Here is a 22,363-nt window from a genome sequence, read left to right as displayed (position 1 = left end):
ATATATTTACGATGTATGAGAATATTAAATTTTCATAAATTCACAATCAACGTACTATAACTTTTTTCTTTAAAAAATATAGACACTACGCATGTGAAGCAAAGCTGAAAATCGACATTACCAAAACTGTATTCAAATTTTATGTGAGTAATCTAGTATATATAGAAATAACTATAGATAAACGTATTTACTGGTCCTTCTGTTTGCAAGTTCAAAAGTAGAATTATTTGGCTTTCTTCATGCAAAATACCAAACGCAAACCAACGTGGCAGGGGCTCAGTTTAGAGAGAGAGAAATCGTAAGAATTCTCTCTCCAAGTGGGGCGCTCAGGAACGTTGTGGTTCCTCTTCGTCCCCTTTCGTGAAAGGTTATTAGGTTTAGTTTTATTTATTTAGTTATTAAATAATTTTTTACTCTTTTTTTGGGTGAAGGAGGTCATTCTTAATGTTATCCTAGACCGAGGCAAAGGCAGCACCGGAGAGAACGGCCAGGTCCCGTCCCGAAAGGCAGAAGTCAAAGTAAATATGAACATGAACTCAAACGACTCGACTCAGGGTCTGGCAATAAAGTTGCCTGTGCTGGGATCTAAAAATCCAATGCCTAAGTTTTTGCTGTGGGGGGGGAAACGGGAGTGCCCCGAGAAAACCCACTTTCACAGGACAGGCGCCGAAAGTTTTGCCTGTACTGTGCCCGATATCTGAAAAAGAGAATGCATATTATTAACATGAATTTAGTTCTTTAGATACTTTGTTGTGTAATTTGTGATTCTTGAAATATGTTGTGAGGTGAAATGTATTTTGTTGGTGCGCTAGTTAATTTGTATAGTGATGCCGTTAGTGTATTTCTGTTTTCTGCTTTTAGATAATATTTGTGTGATATTTCCGTTAGTCTATTTCTTAGTGTTGGTAAGTTACTGATTTGATGTATAATATATAAGTTACTGGCGTGAATGACGGTAGACTGAATGCAGATCTTAGTATTCTGTTCTGTTGAACTTGGATTTTCTGGAGTGTGTTGTTTGACATATTGTATGTTACTTGACATCCATACTCTATTAGTGGACGGATGTAAGCCTTGCATATTTCGATAATGGTGTTTGGTGAACATTTCGATTGTCTACTGGTTAGAGTCATTAGGTGTGAAATCCGTTTTCTAATTGATGAGTGTATATTGTTAACATGTTTTTTCCATGTTATGCAAAATACCAAGTAACCCTTGTACCTTTTATATCTCAAAACAACATGATTTTTTATAAGTGTGATGTTGAAAATATTTTGATACATTTCCAGACTGTTATTGAGAAGAGATGAAAAATATGTAATTGATTAAAGTTGTTATTTGAGTTATTTTTCCTCCTTTTAAATCTTAGTGTTAAAAATGATATTACTTATGGGATGACCTCACAGTTTTCATATATACAATGTAATCTACTCAGGAAACCTAAACAGTAAAAAAGGAAATAACTGCATCACTGACAGTGTTTCTGTTTAAAGCTTTATGTGATTTTGTAGTCAATAAATTCAAGATGCAAAAATAGTTTAAAAATTGTATTTATAAAACAGAGTAATCTATCAATGATTTTAGGATTAACTTGTTAAGTTCATTTATTACACAACCTTCAACAGAAAGACATGCGTCTTTGAAATAACATCTCAGTATTACTTGCTAGAAAAAAAAAATACCAGAGCAGTTCCTAAAATTAAATATATAAGTACTCATCAATTAAAATACATACAAACATGTACTCACTTGTTTAGAAATAATTTACAACTTTGAATTATTCAATATTTCTTAACTCTTTTCTGTCTTCAATCTTATAAAATCTTATTTCTTGATCTTCTAACCATACTACAACATTGGAAACTCATTCTCATTTGTGAAATATGTATTTTAAAATATCAACACACTAGTTAATTCCATCCAGAACACAAACAAAATCAATTTAACTTGAAAAATACCAACTAAAATATTATTCAAAACATTGCCAAAAGCAATTTACTACTGTCTTACTAATACTAAAGTATATAACTTTACAACTACATGAAAGTGTAATTCAATGAATGAAACACATTATCAATCACTTTCAACTATAAAAATCTGAGTTTGAATACAATATCAAAAGCCTTATAATATATTTAAACTACAAGTTGCACTAACATTACAGTTAAAAAAAACTTTATTACTGATATAAATTTCTAAATGTTAAAATGAGATACATCTTAATACAACAAATAGAAATACAGTTAGCCACACTACACAGACGTTTAACTTGCATTTCTTTCCACATAAAACAAATATTCTAACAAAATGTATTATGTAACATTAAATTATCTCTTCTAATAATACTGTTCTGAAACTTTATGTGCACTTCATATTAAAAGATTTAAACAAAAGTCAACATTTTGTAGAAACACATCAAAAGCTTATCAAAGTTTTAAAAAGGTCTAACATTAAGTAACACAATACCATGGTAAATTTATTTATTCTTTACAATTTTGTTCAAAATAGCTGTGAGCTTATTTTTATAGTAGTTTTATATTGTTGGCTCAATTGTACATTTCTTTTACTATCTATGTTTAATAATAGTGGTTTTCACTGGTATCAAAGTTTTAAAAAGGTCTAACATTAATAAGTCATACAATAACATGGTAAGTTTATTTATTGTTTTAAGTATGGTAAAGTTCAGCCCTAACTAAATTAAACTAAAAAATATACATAAATTACAGTGGTAATTTATTTCTTTATAGCATATAAGATGTATGCAAAATAAATGATTAACAAATGTCAGGCCTAAGACAAGTGGACTTAGATTTTTGGTGTATGTGATAAGAGTTCTTTTGTATTGCTCTAGTATTTAAAGAAGTACTGTTACAATAAATATATTAATTTTATTGCAAATGTTTTGTGGACCTCTTTAAGTTAAAAGTAATAAACACCAATTAACCTGTCATATTTTCTAAGTAACATTCTCTTATATTTTTGTTCTCAGAAGAATTACAAACCTGATTATTCTTTCTGATTCTAAACATGTTTCAATATGTATCTTGTTGGAAATTGTAAAGCTGTTTGATATATTTGTGCTCATAAAGGACAATGTAACTCAATATGGGTTTTAGATAAATTTCTAAATTTACTAAGTAATGGTACTGTTGCTTCATTATGGGTCTGTATTACATATGTATCTTAAACATTTCTTGGGAAAGAAAGTAATTTTTCTAACCTAATGTGGTACAGATTTAATAAAACTTCATTGCTCTAACTCAAGTAGGATAGAGTAATAACACTGAGGTACAATACAAAGTATACAGCAGACCAACACTAAAATAAGTATTTAACTTTGAATGAAATACCTGTATTCTCTGAACTTTCTAGGTGAATTATTTTAATGTATTTAATTCATTTTATTATCATAATGTACCATTAAAAAATCTATAACAATACTCATTTTGAAACTGGTTGATATTTAAAAGTGAATTTAACAGTGTGATAGAAATATGGAGAATAACTTGTTACACGGTATTCTAAGTTAGTTCAGCTTGTGAAATGGATTCTAAAATAATTTAATCAGCCTAAGTAAACTTTTAACATGAAGAGAACTGTCACATTTAAGATACAACTGTAGTCATCATAGTCTAAAGATTTCTTGTAGGTACATTTAACTTGTTTTAAATATTTAATTTTAAAATAAGTGGATTGCTTGCTGCATGTAATTTTCAAATTTATCACTAACAAATCACAGGCATCTACTGTAGAAGAATCCTAAAACTTTGATGTATGTAGTTTTTGACTATGAGTTGAATGTAAAAATCTACACAAGTATGCAGTGGAGTTAAAGTGTTGATAGAAGCCACATGTTTATTTCTTCTTTGGTTACTCTGTCTCAAAAATTGGAAAGTCTCACCTAAGTACTAAAATTCATTAAGTTCATATTTATTGTTACTAGTAACATACACAACATGACTAGACAGTGGTCAGGTTCATGATAAACTAATGAAAAATAAATAAGAGGCAGAGAAAAGTTTAGTTGAGGAAAGTAGTATAGAAGTAATTATAAGAGTAGACTTATTTCTTACTCTCATAATAACAGAAGTGAAAGATATAAAACAGTAACTTTAGAGCATTAGTTGGATTGTTTTTTTTGTTTTTTGGAATTTCACACAAAGCTACTCGAGGGTTATCTGTGCTAGCCGTCCCTAATATAGCAGTGTAAGACTAGAGTGAAGGCAGCTAGTCATCACCACCCACTGCCAACTCTTTGGCTACTTTTTTACCAACGAATAATGGGATTGACCTTCACATTATAATGCCCCTACGGCTGGGAGGGCGAGCATGTTTGGTACAACCAGGATTTTTTGTTTTGTTTACAAGGGACATGTAATGTACACTGAAATTTACATTAGGTACTGTCAGTTTAGTTGTGCCTATATATTAATGGCTACATGGTGATTACAAGATCATGTAAATTAAAATAATTACTTATGGAAGTGTTAATTTCAGTATCTGCGTTTATCTTGTGCATTATTATTATTCTGTAAACCAACAAAATTTGGTATGGAATTTTGAATTTAAGATATTTTATTGTCCTATTTTTACTAATAGGATATCAGAAACGAAATATATTTTAAAATTTCTCTACAGTTCAAAAATCACATCCAGTGTTTCTTTGTATTACACCAATCATCTATAGTGATATTAGGTTTGTTATGAGCCATGTGTCTTGCCTTCTGTTTTTTGGCATCAGAGAGAAACCATTGTAAATCCATATTAGCCAATGTGGCATGACATTTTATCAGACCACACTGAGTAAACAGTTCTTTTTCTTAATTGAGATAATGAAGTCACTTGAACAGCATCAAAGTGTTTTATAAAAGTTAGACATAAATGTGGAATTACAAAGTAAGTAGGTCCTTGTATTTTATCTTTCTTTCTTGTTTGTCTGTAGGACAGTCAGTTGAGAATCCTTTATATTTCTTTCTCTACTCAAGAACAAACTGTCTGACAGTGTCTGTGGTCTGTCATCTTGTGGATAAACTTTATTCAAGCCTTAGAACAAGGAAACAACCGTATGATAAAGTCAAAGGTCAGATATGTATACATGTATCTAAAAGATGTAAGCTAATAAACGTTTATATAAAAAGTAGGATAAATTCTGTAAAATGCAACAAACAATGAAAAACAAGAAAAAATGTAAGATAATAATATCATACGTTTTTGGTATGATACCTCTTCATAACCAATAACTGTAAAATTATTCTTTACATCCGTCTATGGTACTTTTAAAGTTATACCTAACCAACATCTACTTGATCTCCACAAAGTTTAGAGAAAAGTAAAGTATGTAGCATTTACATATTATACATGACGAAGTTATCGATATAATGTAGTTATAACTAGAACTTAACTGTGTAAAAGATTGATACATTGTAATAGTTCAGTACATATTGTAGGTGTTTGTATCTGTGTTGGAATACAGTGTATCTGGAATATTTTTAATTTATTACTCCCCCCTGGAAATGCATCACCCACATTTTGTCTTAATATTTGATTACTTAATGTTCTGGTGATCTTTACTTGTTTTCCTTTAATTATATGAGAGAGTTAAGTATTGCTGGTATTGATTAAAATTAACTGAGTTGATTACTGTAATGTTACACACTATAAACTTTAAACTTTATTTATGAAAAACTAGTGTATGTTAACAAATGATGTATCATATACAGTTTATAACACAAAATATGCCAGAAAGTAATTGAGCTCTTTAGGCTGGTTTCATTTAAGAGGAGTTATTGACATAGCTGTGTCTCACTCTGGAGTGTTTATGGAGAAGGATAGACTATGATAATGTTAAGTGTATAAGTTTTTATATACTGTACTTCTAATTACGCTTTCTGTGTTGTTTGAGGTGATGTGATATTCTTTGGTATAGATATTGTTAGTTTTGTGAGGTATACAGAAACTTGTTTGAACAAATAAATTACTGAAACATTGTCTGCTGGAATGAACAAGCACTGGAACATTGTTCAAAATGTATATAAAGAAACATGGTTTAAAGTAACTTGAGAGTCTACTGTCAATTAATAATTTTATGAGAGTATACATATTTTTTCTACGTTATTCATAAAAAATGAGTTGCTTCTTTTTTATTGTCCAGTCTTATTTTGACATTATTTTATTCAGCTTGTACATTATTACTGTATTTGGAGTTATGTTTTATTCAGTTCTTTCAGGAAGTGCTAAAGAACTCTCAGAATTAAGAGAGACTTTTGAAAGAATTATTGACCACATGACTAAGGTGGTAAGCTACTGTTATTATTAAATCATTATGATATGAATATCTTCAAATATAATAAATTGATAAGTACGTGGATTTAAGGGAGTAAGAATAAATATAAAATAGTAAATTGACATACTAACTGCAGAAAGGTTTCCAATATACAAATTTTGACATCTGTGGATGTCTTCACATTTATCAAATTGGCTGTGAGTTTGTTTTAGCCAGTTAACAATTGATATTACTTTGAATAAATAGGAATTTTGTATTAGAAGTTTGTTGTTGGCACTGTATATTATATAATACAAGCAGAAAAATGACATCCTATAGACAGTAGTTTGTGTTAGTAAATAATAACCAGAGTATTAATTCCTTGTTGAAAAGAGAAAGTTATTTTCTTATTGTGAGGAGAGGACTCTTATTTCAAATTATGTTATGTGATAAAGAAATGGTTGTTACACATAATACAGTTATTCGTTATTCTTCTAATTGTCTTAATCTTGAATATTCAAAGTGTGTAACATTGTATTCAATATTTTGGTCACACACACACACACAAACAATTTCCATCTTAATAAGGTTTAAACAATATATTGTTCTGACAGAAAACCATTAACGTTATATAAATAATAAGTTTATATATACTGTGCTTGTTTGGAAAGAGAAATACATGTATTGGAAGTATAAATATTACATTAGACTGAGAATAATATATACAGCAGTTTGAAAACTTGTAAGAATTTAAGTTGAAGCATTTAAAGTAGAAGATTGTTTGGTTTGGAGGGGGGCTGTTCAAACACTCTCACTACATATAAATTATCACATATATACATTCCAACCGAATCTAAATCATCTTGTATAATCAGACGTACTGAATGTAAATTATCATGAAGAGTAAATCATACTAAGTATAAGTAACTATTCATATGCAGTTCTATTAATCATGCTTATTATAAATTATTCTATAAACTATATCCTACTGAATATAAATGATCTTGTGTACCCAGTTAACTAATGTTATTAAATATAAGTTATGTGTAATCAGTCTTAGTACATTTTTTTAGCAGCCATACTAAATATAAATCATTATACTAAATGTAGGTATACTAAATATAATTACTAAATATACTAAATATAAATCATTATACTAAATGTAGGTTATTATACATACTGTCATACTAAATATAGGTTATTATACATACTCTGTCATACTAAATATAAATCATTAGAGTTTGTATAATAACCTATATTTAATACATCATATTAAATATATATCATACAGGTTATACATACTCAGTCATACTAAATATAAATCATTATACTAAATATAGGTTATTATACATACTTTGTCATACTAAATATAAATGATTGAGGATGTATAATCATACTAATTATTAATTATCAGTGATTCTCAGTTCTTCTAAATAATGGTCATTCATATTCAGTTTAATTATATATAAATTCTCATATTTTTTGTGTTACATGCTCTCATGTGGCTAAGTAGTAATTCTAAAGTAATCTGGTTGCAGTACTTGTCATCAGTCTATAAATCATTCATGGTGTATTAAACTTTATGCTTAACAATAAACATACTAAATATAAATTATCATAGTTACTCAATCTACTTATTAAAAGTTACCATGCATTCTCTGTTTTACTAATTGTACTTTGTGTATTTACTGAGGAATTAATGAACCTTTTGTTATTATAAATTACTATAGTTATATCAGTGTGATGGGGACATAGACATTTTCTGGAGTTCATTTTTGAAATGTCATAACAAGTATGAAACCTGTGTTAAATGTAAACAATCAAATATATAATGTTAATGATAACATTTAATTGATGTGACAATAAATTATGAACTAACATTATCTTTCGTCATGTTTTAATTAATTTTAACTTAGTGTGACAGGTTCAAGTTAGGTTATTGAAATTACATTTATCTTTTAAAAATGATCATACTATCAGTAAAATTTTAATGTTCTCACTTTTTTGTGTAGGTAAATGCAAAGGTTAACCTGATGATGAGCTAGGAAGGTCGAAACACTGTTTCCTGCTTTATTAGTAAAAGAATTAATACCCATACCAGTTGTTCTGAGATACATTTTTGCTTCAACTTGGTTTCCCATCATCAAGAAATACTTAGTGTCTTAAAAAAGTCGAGGCATGAAATTTTACTATGTCAATGTTTAATTATAGTTGATGTTGTATTTATTTAAAAATTATTACCACATTTTATGCCTTGTAAGACACACTTTTTTTCTTGAAAATTACCTTAAAATTACCATGCATCTTCCAAGACAAAACTGATGGGTTAAGGCAAGAGATTAGCTCAGGGTCTACTGGAAAAAACACCCTCTCATACAGATCATAATCTCATTACTTGTCAATTACAAGTATTTTCAATAGCATAAAACATTCAATTTAACTAATATTGTCTATATGCTGTGAAAAATATGATGTATTTAACTGTATTTACTCAGTAAGTAGAAAATAAGGCAAGGTTACATCAATGTGTTGGTTGCTGAGTAAAAATATTTTTTCTTAGTATTGTCTTTCCAAAACTAAGATGTGTGTCTCACAATAAAGCATATTACAAAATGTAAAATATTGTAGTTACAAGAGGGAACACTTATTCTTCACATACGTAACATATGTATTTGTTATTGAAATCGTCATTTTCCTAATATTAAGAAATATAGAAGTGTAAAGGTGATGGAAACTTTCAGTGCAATACTTCTACTCACATAAAAACTTTTCTTTATTATCACTGATCTAACATAACAGGCTTGTTACGTTTTGTAGTTTCTTTCTTATGTGGCACACATCCTTTTCCTGATTACTGTATGTCCTCTCCCGTGCATCTGATCTTACATGCCCATACTTTGGTCTGTCATTGAGATTCAAATTCTGTAGATTCTTTACAGTTGGGTTCTTTAATCTAAGTTTGGTGTCAGACATAGATATTTCATATGCAAAGTATTTCCATCTTTGTGTATTTTTAATTACCCACCTATGTTACTTCACATTTTCATTTTGTCTGATGCTATCTATCATTCCTCTGGGGGGTTTTTGAAAGGTGGTCATTCTCTTTTGTTTTTTATGGTAGCCCATTTGTTTTCTTTAGCTCCTATGTTGTTTGGATTTGTTGGGTAGATACACCCTCTTGACATGCATGAATTTACTATAGATTTACACACTTTTTTTTCTTCAGTCTGTATCAATTACAAGATATTTTGTGTTTCATTTTCTGGGTCACCTCAATTTTTCTGTTGGTTGGTCAGAATTTTTGATAGGTGCTCCACTACCAGGAAGTGCAGTTACATTATTACAAGGACAAATCATATTCTCTAACTCCATCATGGATAGTAGCCTCCTGGCACACTCAACTATTTGCTGACAGTAGATATGTTTCTTTTGACTTTAACTCAATGTTTGGTTAACAGTGAGGTTTTTTTTTAAACTCCTACTTCAACCCCCTCCATGTGGATTCCTGTACATGGTGAGGGGACCTCCCAGGGAAGGTTCTGTTCTTTCAGTTTACCTCCTCTGGGATCTAAACATCCACCCACGTGTTTGCCATGCATGTGGACCTGTGAAGGGGCAGAAAGGATCCTGGTGGTTGAGGGGTCCAAACCTAACACACCACTTTGGCCTTGAATTCCTGTAGACGGGAGGCCTTGGAGTGCTCCCACTTCTTGGGTTAGTTGGCTGGTTCACTTGGACTAAGGTTAGGGTCAACCATGTACCATTGTTGGATGTTCTCAACAGGTGTTGTGGACATTATCTGATGCTGATGTATGGGTATAGTGCTTATGAAATCCCTGTGTTGCTGCAGTGTCCTTGTTTGGCATTGTAGTGCATCCCCTTGTAGGGTTCCATTTTGGGGTAGGGTTAGTGGGCACTGAAATATTCCTTTTTTATTATGGATCCTCTAAATAAAATTGTGAAAAAACAGACCATAGGTAAACGACCATGCCTTGAAGATTCTGAGCAGCAATCTTCAACATCTGTGACACCTGTTGTACCTCATTTTCTTGTACTACACTTTCTCTCAGACAAACCTTTAGTGAAAATTCAGGTACTAGAGGGATTTGCTGGCTCTCCAAAGTTTGTAAAGAATCTTTGATCTGGTGATGTATTGGTGGAAATGTCCACACCTCAACACAGTGAACTACCCTTGCATTCATAGGTGATTGGGGATGTACCTACTGAGATTACACCTCATGCTACTTTGAATTCATCACAAGGAGTTATTGTTGAGAGGGATTTGGAGAACATCCCTGAATCAGAGATTCTGGCTAGTTTCTCCACCTAAGGAGTTTCTGCAGTGAGGCGCATCTCCACTCGCAAAGGTGGAATTACATTGCTGACCAATGTCCTCCTTCTAACATTTACATCACCATGTCTACCTGCCACCATCAAGGCAGGTTATCTTAATTGCAGGGTACAGCCATACATTCCAAACCCTCTCGGATGTTTTCAGTGTCAGCAGTTCAGTCACTCAAAGATGTCATGTAGTGGTTCCTTGATGTGTGCTCGTTGAGGTGGCAAGGACCATGATGCCTGTGAGTATGAAATGGACCTTCATTGCATCAATGCCAATGGCTCTCACCCATTCCACTTTTGTTCTTGTGCTAAATGGTTGGAAGAAAAAGAGGTGCAGCATTTAAAAATGATTCAAAACATTATTTTTCCTGAGGCTTGAAAGTTGCTGTCCATTACTTTATCTTGGACGTATGCTGCTGCACTTCATTCCACTACTACAGTGGGAGTGCAGACAGATCTCTCTGTGCTTCCAAAAGAATCATTCTCAAGCCAGATGAAAAGTCTTTTGACTTCCATGGTTAAAAACGTTGATGAACCAACTTCAACACCTATCTTTGTCCCGAAAATACATTCCAGCAAATCCCAAGATCCACTTCCTTTGGTTCTGGATACAGAAATTTCCTTGGATACATCTTCTTCTCCCACACCAAGATGGAAAATGTTCACATCCTCAGTCGCTGGAATCCTCTTTCAAAAGCAAAGACCTGAAGGAAACATTTCTGAAACCTGCCAGCACAGTCACCTTTCAGCAGTTTTCTTTGTACAGAAATGACAGACTGTGTGATGGACAATTGCATGGAGGGGAGGCACTGTTGTTTTATCAACATGTGCCTACCCTGTCATTGCCACTTGACACTCCCTTGGAGGCAGTAGCCATCCATGTTTCCTTGGGTTGTACCATCATTTATGTTCTCTCTACTTTTCGCCTGGAGAGACCTATGCTCAATCAGACCTGTATGCTCTCATTGAACAGTTGCCGTCTCCCTTTTTAATTCTGGGGGACCTTAATGGACATCATACCCTCTGGGGAAGTGCTGATATTGATAAGAGAGGTCTGTAGAGTGTATGCTCTCTGATCACAACCTTTCTCTTTTCAATACTGGTTCTTCCACTTATTTTCACGCACCTGGTCAGTCCTTTACTGCTACTGATTTCTCAATTTGCTCCCCTTCACTATTCTCCCATTTTTCATGGAGGGTTGACAATAATCCATGAGGCAGTGATCATTTTCCTAAAAATTTGAGACAGACTGGCCATGGTCGATGCCACCTGTCCCATGTGCCCTATGCTCTCCAGATAAAATTAACAATGAATTAGACAAAATGAAACAATACTTCATCAACATAATAAGTTTCCTACACAAACTGTAAAAAAACATTATATGCACACACCTAAACAAAAAGCAAAATCAACTAACAAAAGTAAATATATCCCAGGATTTAAAAAATCATGAAACCATATGCTGCTGCACACCATATATTCCCGACATCAGCAGAAAAATAACCGACATTTGGCAAAAACTGATAACAAAATATGACATTACAGTTAATAACAAATTTATGCAAAAACCAGGCACAAAACTAAGATCCATACTATGTAAAAACTATACTGACAAACACCACACCAACATTATTTATAAAATACAATTTGATACCTGCCACGACTTCTATATTGGAGAAACAAGTAGAAAAATGGAAACCAGATTCAAAGAACACAAAAAGTCATCTTCACATGTTTTCGAACACTGCAAGTTAAATAAACACAACATAACCATAGAAAACACTCAAATACTAAATAAAGAAAGAAACATAAACAAATGCAAAATTAAAGAAGTCTTACTTATACAACAACTTAAGCCCAAAATAAACCAATACAAAGAAACACCTCTATACCAATATTAAAAAATAATATAATAAATAATAAAAAATTATATATTCAAACATGTGGTCAGCTTCCGGTCAGTTACCTCTTTATTTCTTTGTGAACCTGACCATGACCGAAGAAGGTTGAAACGTTGTTTGCTCCTTTACATAAAAAATTTTCTCAACTCAAATGAGCTGTTTTTACATATATATTTTTCTCTACAAGTGGGTTTTCTCGACATCACTGATTATTATTGCATCACCCACATTTTGTCTTCATGTTTGATTACTTAATGTTCTGGTGATCTTTACTTTTTGTTGTTTTCCTTTAATAAAATGACATAGTTAAGTATTGCTGGTATTGATTAAAATAAACTGAGTTAGTTCCTGCAATGCTTCAAACTGTAAACTTTCAAATTTAGTTATGAAATGCACTTTTATATATTAACAAATGATGTATTATAAGATTTATAACACAAAATATGCCAGAAAGTAATTGAGCCCTTCAGATTGGTTTCATTTAATATGAGTCATTCAGATAGTTGTGTCTCACTCTGGATTATTTATGGAGAAGGATAGACTGTGATAATGTTAAGTGTATAAGTTTTTATATACTGTACTTTCAATTACAGGTTCCAGTTTGAGGTGATGTGATATTCTTTGGTACAAATTGTTAGTTTTGTGAAGTACTCAGAAACTTGTTTGAACAAATAAGTGAAATTATCAGCATGATTTTAGTACATATAGACACTGGAAATATTACATGTTGACAGGTGAATGTAGCTGGATAAAGGAACTATGTAATTAGTATTGTTACATTGAGCAGAAAACATTATTTCTGTTATGTTACATGTTCCGTGTCTGACATAATTAAACTGTAAGTATTTAACATCTGATAAAGATGTATACTTTTGGAAAATTTAACATTATATGTTTTTATTAAAAAAGAGTTGACAGTTTCACACTAAACTACCATCATTATTTGAATTTTATGAGCGACTTTTAATATTTGTATCTGTAAATGATATGATTAACAGTTGTGTAGATCTGATATAGTTTATAAAATACAGATACATGTAAATAAGTATATATGTGTGCATTTTAGAAATTATCTAGCTATGAAAGGTAATGTTTATGAGGGGTGTTACTGTATCTTAAATATTAAGATAACAGAAATAGTAATTATTTTAACCATAATGGAGAATACGTTTTAAGTTAGGGCTGTGGCCTCCAAGTTACCCAAGGTGATATCATCTGTGAAGCATGCAGAAAGTTTTGAGGTTATCTTTCTTGGTATTCTACAAGTAAGTGTATAAACTTTGTAGACAAAATATATTTCTTGAGAGATCTAGTATTATAAAGAGTTTATACATCCATTATTATACATCCATAAATGCTAGAAAGTTCCCCAGAATGGTAAGAAAAACAAATGCACATTGAGTTCACATTGCCATAACTTGTTCATGTAAAGATTTATAATAATTACTTCTAAACTCTCTACCCAACTTTGCAATATATGTTAACTTCTGATAATATTAATTTCTGTAGTTGTAAACATGTTCTTGTAAATGTTTATGTTAATTTATGCCACTTTTTGGTTGTCCTTTAGCTTCTTTCATATTTGAAATTATTCACTCTAATTTTTATTGTTAGGTGAACTTTATAGTTTTGCAATGATCCCACATGTGTGTGTATAGTCTTTATTAACATTATAAAATGAAAAGTAATTTATTATGTAACATTGACAATTATTTAAACTAGTATTGAAACATCCCAACATCTCTATACTATAGTTGTATCTGTAGGGTTGTCAAATGATAACTTTTTGTGAACAGTATTGTCAGTGGATATTTGTACTCATTAGTAACTGCAATGTGATATGAATAATGAGTAGAATCTGAGAACAAGACTAAGAACCAGAGTCAGTTTACCATTTTAAGTTTAACTAACACTTTATATTTGTGAGAAATGTAATCAGAGGTTTTAAGTTGAGAAGGTTTTATTCCATTGTTACAGTTTGATATGTTTGTTATCAGAATCTTAGTGTAAAATACACTGAATACATTGTAAAAAGATATAAAAAAATAACTTTATTAAATTCATTGAACAATACATTTTAGATTTATCAATTCAACACACTTATTACTTATTTACAGCTAACACTGATTACATAATTTTGTATTCAGGAAAAGTTAAAAGAAATGGATAGTACCAGTTTTTATAGTGAAATTAGAACATAATGTTATAATAAATAACTGTCACTACCTTAGATATAAATATATTACAGCTGTACTATTTACTCAGGTTCACATGTTAGGTCAGGTTGGTTCAGTATCTTCATGATAATTTATACATGCATCTTAAAAATAATGTAAAATAAGGTTAATCCTAGGAAACACAATACTTTAGTTTAATAACAGAAAGTACAAAATAAACAAATGGATAACATAACATTATTCAAGTGTTATGAAACTGCAGTAGTAATAGCTTTGAAGTTTTCTTTCACAAAAGTCTGATTGTTGGATCTAGTTATATTAATTCTTTGTTCAAATGATAAATACACAATTTATTAAGAAGAACCAATAGATTCTTACAGTTATACATACTAGTATTATTGTTTGTTTAATAAATCTAGGTATGATACTTTTTTGTTCAGATGATGTGAACAAATGTCACCTAAAAGAAATAGTAGACACTTACAGTTCTAGTTATTATTGTAGTTGTTTGATTGTTGAATCTAGGAGTGTTAATTCATTGGTTGATATGCACACCATTTATTAAAGAGAAGCAACAGATGCTTACAATTCTACATACTAATATGGTTTTAAGAGAAATATGGATAAACTGTAACAATTTTAGCAAAATACTGAACAACCATTAAAACCATTATAAATGAACTTTGATTCATAAAAACACAGGCTCAATACTAAAGCTAATTTTTATAGGGTGTTACAGATTTTATGATAAATGTTTAGCATACTTAACTGATGATTCTCAACATACTCAACATCTGTTTCAGAACACATACTGAAACTAAATATTTTTGTTACCCATTCCACAAACACAATTATTCTTTCATAATAGTTCATAAAGTCTGTAGAAAAATAACTATTTCTATGGATAGGACTTGTAAATTTGACACTGAATTGGTGTGTACAGTTACATCCTTCACCATGTTTGTGTACATTGGTACAAGCATATTATAAAGTAAAAAGAAATGTATTCTAGAACTGTTTTTGGTACAATATTTATATTTGTAAGTAACATTATTTTAATTTACCTTTACATTGATACATACTACTAAAGATACTTTATAAAATACATGTGAAAATCTTCTTGTACACAGTTATTTGTTGTACTTGAAATCAGATTTTCAAAATAAACTAAACATGATACAGGCTGATACTGTCATGAACACTGAAAACTGTACATTCCTAAGATATATGTTTTAAATGTTAATATTAAAACAGATTTCTAAATATTGATTTTTATGTGTCGTGTAGCATACTGAATGATTATTTGGCTTAAATTATATGTTTGTGATATTGAGAGGCAAAATCCATAGTTCCTTAAGAAATAGAATTTCAAATTACCAATATTAACAAGGTATAATATAAAACAAGAACCTCCTATTTTATCTATTTTCCAAGACATATTTAAAAAATCAAACAAGTTGGTCCTGCCCATCTCTTCTGTCTTTGTAAATCTTTCTTTATATGTACTTACTTCACTGAATGAAATGTTTATAACCAATCAAAACTTCAGAATTTCCCTTACATTAGTTTTCTGTTTTTATAAAATATCTTCATCAGTAAACCCATTTTTTTATTATAGACATGAAATAATTTGTTTCACATATTACACTTTCACAACTCAAAAGGCTTAGCAGATTTTGACATGTGAGTACTAATTATGTAAATAGAAAATATCATTGTTTTCTATATTTATTTATTTATTGTTCTGTGTTTTAAGAAAAGTAACTGAAATTAAAATTTAAAGATTTATTTGTAAATAGTAATAATATATATACATGTGTGATGTATTAGAACTCAAATGTGATTGTATTCTACAAAACACTGGTCTTCTAGAACAAAGGAAAGACAATTGCACTTATTAAAGGTCAGTTTTATAATATTTTATATCAACTATGGTTACATGTGACTCACTGATTTGTGTATTTAAAATTGTTGTAATGTAAACCACTCAACACTTTGTATTATTCTACTTTGGATGTTTAACTTAGGTGGAAACTCACAATTATTATCAGTTAAACTACTCAACACTTTGTATTATTATACTTTGGATGTTTAAATTAGTTGGAAACTTACAATTATGATAAGTTAAACTTCATAATGAGACTTGTCACATTGACTTATTATTTTTTTTATAAACTTCAATGGCTTATGTTGCTTGATATATTGTTTACTAAAACAGTCATTAAAATAGGAAATTTACTGGTGCACGAGAATATAGCTAACATAAATGGGATAAAATGGTTTCTTAGATTAATTTACTCTAATCCTGCCTAAACAGATTTCAAGTGCCAGGGCTGTTGAGGATGCCCTCTTGTTATTGTTTACCAAAGATTACTTATCTATATTAAAATGTAATATTTAATGTAAGAACCTTCATAAGACATTTATTGAAAACATTGATCTTGTATTTAATGTGCTTTCAACTATTAATTTACTTTATTTAGGACATGTGGAGATGACAAGCATTATCAAAGGATTTTCTTATGTGGACTGTATTCAATGGACTGAAAGAAACAATATGAGAACAATTTGTTAATTTTGAGAGGGAAGAAGGTATGTAACTTGCCACTTGCAAACACACAAGACTGGTCTTAAATGTTAATTCTAACTTATTTGTTACATTTTTTATATATATCAAAAACTGTATTTCTGACATCACTGGAAGTTAGTGAACCTTATTGATTTTAATTGGTGACTGTATTGTTCATTCACTTATATGAACATGACTTCAATGTCTTTGTAAAATGTTTTTTGAACAGCTGCTACACAAATTACTATATGTAGACAATGAATACATCTTGTATGTTGAGTGGGACAAATATTGTTTCTTTGTATTATATTTTATATATCAGATAATGTTTTTAACTGAACTAATACTTTTAACAGTGATCTGACATAGAGTCCTTAGCCTAACTATGTTTATGTGTGTGAAGACTGACTGATGGTTAGCTATTACAAAGAGACAAAAAAAACAACCTGGTAAATAGCTATGTTGCATAGTGATTTCCATTATACAGTATTATAAATAATAAGTTCATCAAAAAGAATCTGTTACATATTTGAACATAAGAAATAGATCTTAGGTGTTTGAACATTACTTTAACATTTTGTATAATTATTTACTGCGTATTGAAACAAGTCAACCAAACACTCAGAACTGTAATCTAATAAGATGTCTAAAGAATTGTTAAAAGCATTTTATGTGTTTATTTTAAAAATGGTTTGTTAAGTTTCATATGTTTTAAAAATCCTGAATAAACTCATGGATATTTTTCACCACAGAACAGTTCAGGTTCTAGTAATAGTTACAACTGTAATCTAATGTAACAGTAAATTTCCTACAATCAATAAGGTGTAATGTATAAACTAACATTGATATTTAAAACAGTTATTTGAATATTTAAATGTTTAATATAACTACTTTTAATTCTAAGTTTACTTAATATATCTCTACAGAAATATGGTACATTTTTAGTCAGCATATTGTATATGAAAGAAATTTAGAATTTTTAACAACGTATTTCTACTAAATATTTGTCTTTGAATTTGGTCAGCCTCATGCAAGTTTTAATTAGACTGAGTACATAACTTCTGGAACCTTCTAAATTATTATAAAAGATATTTATGTCTAAACCTCTATTTTATCTGCTGTTTTCTCAACCCTAACACTATATGAGCTTGGTTCCTTGACCAACCTTGTAACCACCACAAAAAATGACATAAGTTTAAGTTACCCTTTTTTTCTTCTTGAATGACTACAGATTGTTATAGAAGATTATAATCAGGCTTTTGTATAGTTTACACACGTTATCATTGAATTTTATCGTTCTTTGAACTGTTTGGCTACTAACCCTGCTTAACAAAATGAGAAACCACTTACCAAATACATGGCTCAAGCTAAGGTAAACAAACTATTGGCATACATAATTCAAGTACATCTCTTTTGCTTATCTTGGTGAGAAATGGTTTTATTTTGTTTTCTATTTAATTCTTGTTTTCTTACATAACTTGCTGTGATCCAGGTTTTACATTTTATATATTTTTTATAACAATAAGTAAAAAACATACATAAAAAAAGGAATTTAGTGCTTACATGTGGGCCATGTACTTTTTTTTTTACCATCTGAAGGTTGATAAAAAAGTTACTCATAATTTTGGCATGATTGTGGTTAGCACTTTACTGAATTTCAAATATTCAACTTTAGAACACAAAATATCAACATACACAAATAATACAATGCCCTGTAACTATTATAATTTAACAGTCCTTTGAAATAAACTATAAATGCTTTAAAATAATGTCCAAACCATGTTTAAGGTGAATTCAGTGATATCATCTGTAACTCTGTGGTCTGAACAATTCAAAAGCTATCACCACAATGAGATAACATTATACACTATGCAGTAAATTTAAACTTTATGTTTATGTTGTTGTTAATAATGTTGTAGCAAACATTATTTTTGTGAAAGACAGTATATGATAGAAGGGTTTGACTTTATGATTTATATTTCTGTATATCAAGATGAATGGAAGTTTTAAAATTATCTCAGTAATATATTTAGCAGAAATTTTTAATTTTTATTAAATATAAGGAGCTCAGATAGGGCTTGAGAAAGTTTAAATGAGCAATTTTGACCAAACCAGTGTCATGTGGTACATAGAAGCAAAGGTTAAGAGTTTATTTAAGTATTTCCTTTTGAAATTGAGAAATTAAATATTCTGCAATATTAAAATTTAAATTATTAACTAATGTTTTGACACCACATTTATTAACATAAATTGATGATAATGTTTTTAATTAAATTTTGAATGTAACTCTGTAAAACCTCATGATATGTGAAATCCACCTTTAAACATAGGCTTAAAAACTGTTATAAATGTGTTATTATTATTTTAAGTATTAAGAGGAGTGTTACAAATACACACATTAAACTGAAAATAGTCATTTTAAACAATGAGTAGGACTGTAACTTTCATGGAACAACCTAGCTATAGTGTCTCTCAGTTTGTATTATGTGCATCAAGCAAGTTGAAATTCAGTGTAAAAACTTAATTCAAGAGTATTAATCATGCGTTGTAGATTGAAGTTAGAATTTTTATATCTTGATGTTTAATTGACAAAAAAGGCAATCACATATTATTGTGTTGTATTAAAATATCTACTTTTGTATCATGTAGGTCAACTTGTACATTTCACAACCTTTTACAGTGTTACATGTTCAAAATTTAGATCATTTATGGTATTATCAATGGACATAAAAAATGTGATGTCAAATCATAGTTAATAAATGAAATATGAATAATATATAAGTTTTAAGTTCTTATTCTCATAAAGAAATATTTAAAATATAAGAAAATATTACTTTCAGTATCTACTTTTATTTTGTGTATCACAGTTCTTTTGTTAGTTTGCAATAACTGCCAAAGAACTTTGAATTTTAATAGAATTGATTGTAGCATATCTACTTCTTTTGACTCAGAAACAGAATACATCTGAAATTTCTAATGTTCTACAGAGAAATATTGAAGGTGGTAAATGAATAGTAGGAGTGTTTTTATCATGACTTAATATCTCTGCCTTTATATAAAGTAATTGTGACAGTTTTTCTTGTATTTCTGATAAAGTTCAATTAAGCTTTCTTATTTTTCACAGGATATTTTTACTTATTTACAGCTATCATGGTAATTATCACATCATCCTGAATACTTAAAATACATTGATTTCAATATTAAAAAGAGAGACCCAATAAGAATCTTGTGTGTTTATTAATGAACACAAGCTGACAATTGTCTTGTTTAATTGCATATTGCAGGTATTTGTATCTGTTGTGAGAATATATTATTATCTTGTAATGTTGGGCCTGGCATGGCCTAGCGCGTTAAGGCGTGCGCTTCGTAATCTGAGGGTCGCGGGTTCGCGCCCAAGTCGCGCCAAACATGCTTGCCCTCCCAGTCGTGGGGGCGTTATAATGTTACAGTCAATCCCACTTTTCGTTGGTAAAAGAGTAGCCCGAAGAGTTGGCGGTGGGTGGTGATGACTAGCTGCCTTCCCTCTAGTTTTACACTGCTAAATTAGGGACGGCTAGCACAGATAGCCCTCGAGTAGCTTTGTGCGAAATTCCAAAAAACAAACAAACAAACAATCTTTTAATGTTTTACATTTATTATTTACCCTTGAAACATGTTACTGGAGTGATTACATTAAACATTTGTAAATACATGGATATTTCAAATTTTGTTAAAAAGTTATAGATCCAAACTCTGAGAAATTGTTATCCAGGACAGAGACAGATTCAGGATGTTGTAAGGTTACAACTAGATCTTTACTAGCACTGGTTATAAATTTATAGTAGCTCATTTGAGTTGCGATAAGTGGTTTGAAATACTTTTTCCTTATTTCTGTTAATATTAAAGTGATTTATATGAAAATAACAGTTAATGATACACATTTAAAATTTATATTTACAAATAAATGATAAACTCCACACTTCACGTCTTCAATTATTAATGCCTTCACTTATACTGACGTAGCACTTGCATTTTTGCTCATCTTGCACATCAACAAGATAAAAAATCATCTAATAAGTAATCTAACTTCAAAACTATGAAAAATTGATTCTGTAACAATGTTATAAAAGCTGCAGGTTTTGCAAACAATATTAACTAATGAAAAACAAAATATCAAAGTCTAGACAAATTGTTGGTGCCTGAAAAAAAACCAAGCCTTGAAAATTTACTCTGTCAGTGTTTAATTAAAGTTCATGTTCTATTTGTTTGTAAATAATTAGTTACAAGGGTAAATACCTATTCTTCACAAATAAAACATGTTTATCTTTACCATGTATTTGTTCATTAAATCATATTATTTTTATAATATTAAGAAATAGAGAAGTGTGCAGGTGATGAAAACTTTCAGTACAGTACTTCTACACACGTAAAACTTTTCTTTATTATCACTGATCTGTATATGCTCAAAATTTTTTCTTTCCACTATTCTCCATACTCTCACCTATGTCCATGTGTTTAACATAATTGAGCTATGCTGTATCATGTAAATAATCATGCAACAACCTTCTACTGATAGGAATGTGACACCCACTTATGCAGGTAGCACTTCTTGAATTATAGTGTAACTTATCATTAATTTGTCACTCAAGTGTTTAAACTTAGTTCTTGCCATGATCTGAGTTTACAAATTTTGATTAACTTTGTTCACAATTTTGAACTTAAGCGTTTGGTATTTAACTTGCAACTTTCAAAGTCTGAAAGCAGTTATGTGAGAGTTGAATTTACTTCATGAAATTTTTTGATTACCAAGATTTCTCATCTTGAATTATATACTCATTTCATATTCAGTTATGAACTTACACTTTATTGTTATGACTTCCTCAACTGGTACTAGTATTTGTACACCTTTTTCTGTATTCACAGGTGACCTTCATTAACAGAGGAATATTTGGTACTCAGTGAATTAAAGTCATTCCTGCAGTGTGGGGGTTTTCCTCACTATCAGTCTTTCTTCCTTAATCTAGGTGTGATAGAAAAGAAGATGAAGACATAACAGGCTTGTTACGTTTTGTAGTTTCTTTCTTATGTGGCACACATCCTTTTCCTGATTACTGTATGTCCTCTCCCGTGCATC

At 30.2% G+C, this 22,363-nt stretch overlaps 1 protein-coding gene across 15 annotated transcripts in view; it reads left to right on the top strand.

Moving 5' to 3' along the window:
* Positions 1 to 373: 373 nt before the first annotated feature.
* The window catches only part of LOC143222808 (uncharacterized), a 36,647-nt gene continuing 14,657 nt past the window's right edge, over positions 374 to 22,363 (top strand). For 2 of the 15 annotated variants that reach the window (XR_013012495.1, XR_013012494.1), the window contains exons 1-5: positions 912 to 1,136; positions 4,986 to 5,080; positions 13,681 to 13,769; positions 16,554 to 16,584; positions 17,165 to 17,273. Coding sequence is in view for 3 of the 15 variants with exons in the window: in XM_076449870.1 (XP_076305985.1) it covers positions 1,090 to 1,136; positions 4,986 to 5,080; positions 13,681 to 13,769; positions 16,554 to 16,584; positions 17,165 to 17,256 (354 nt within the window). In the remaining 12 variants the exon portion in view is untranslated. The other 13 variants (XM_076449870.1, XR_013012502.1, XR_013012505.1 and 10 more) reach the window with 13 other exon arrangements.

This window comes from Tachypleus tridentatus, chromosome 8, assembly GCF_004210375.1.
Source record: "Tachypleus tridentatus isolate NWPU-2018 chromosome 8, ASM421037v1, whole genome shotgun sequence".
NCBI classification, from domain to species: Eukaryota; Metazoa; Arthropoda; class Merostomata; order Xiphosura; family Limulidae; genus Tachypleus; species Tachypleus tridentatus.
This window is presented reverse-complemented; position numbering and strand designations above follow the sequence as displayed.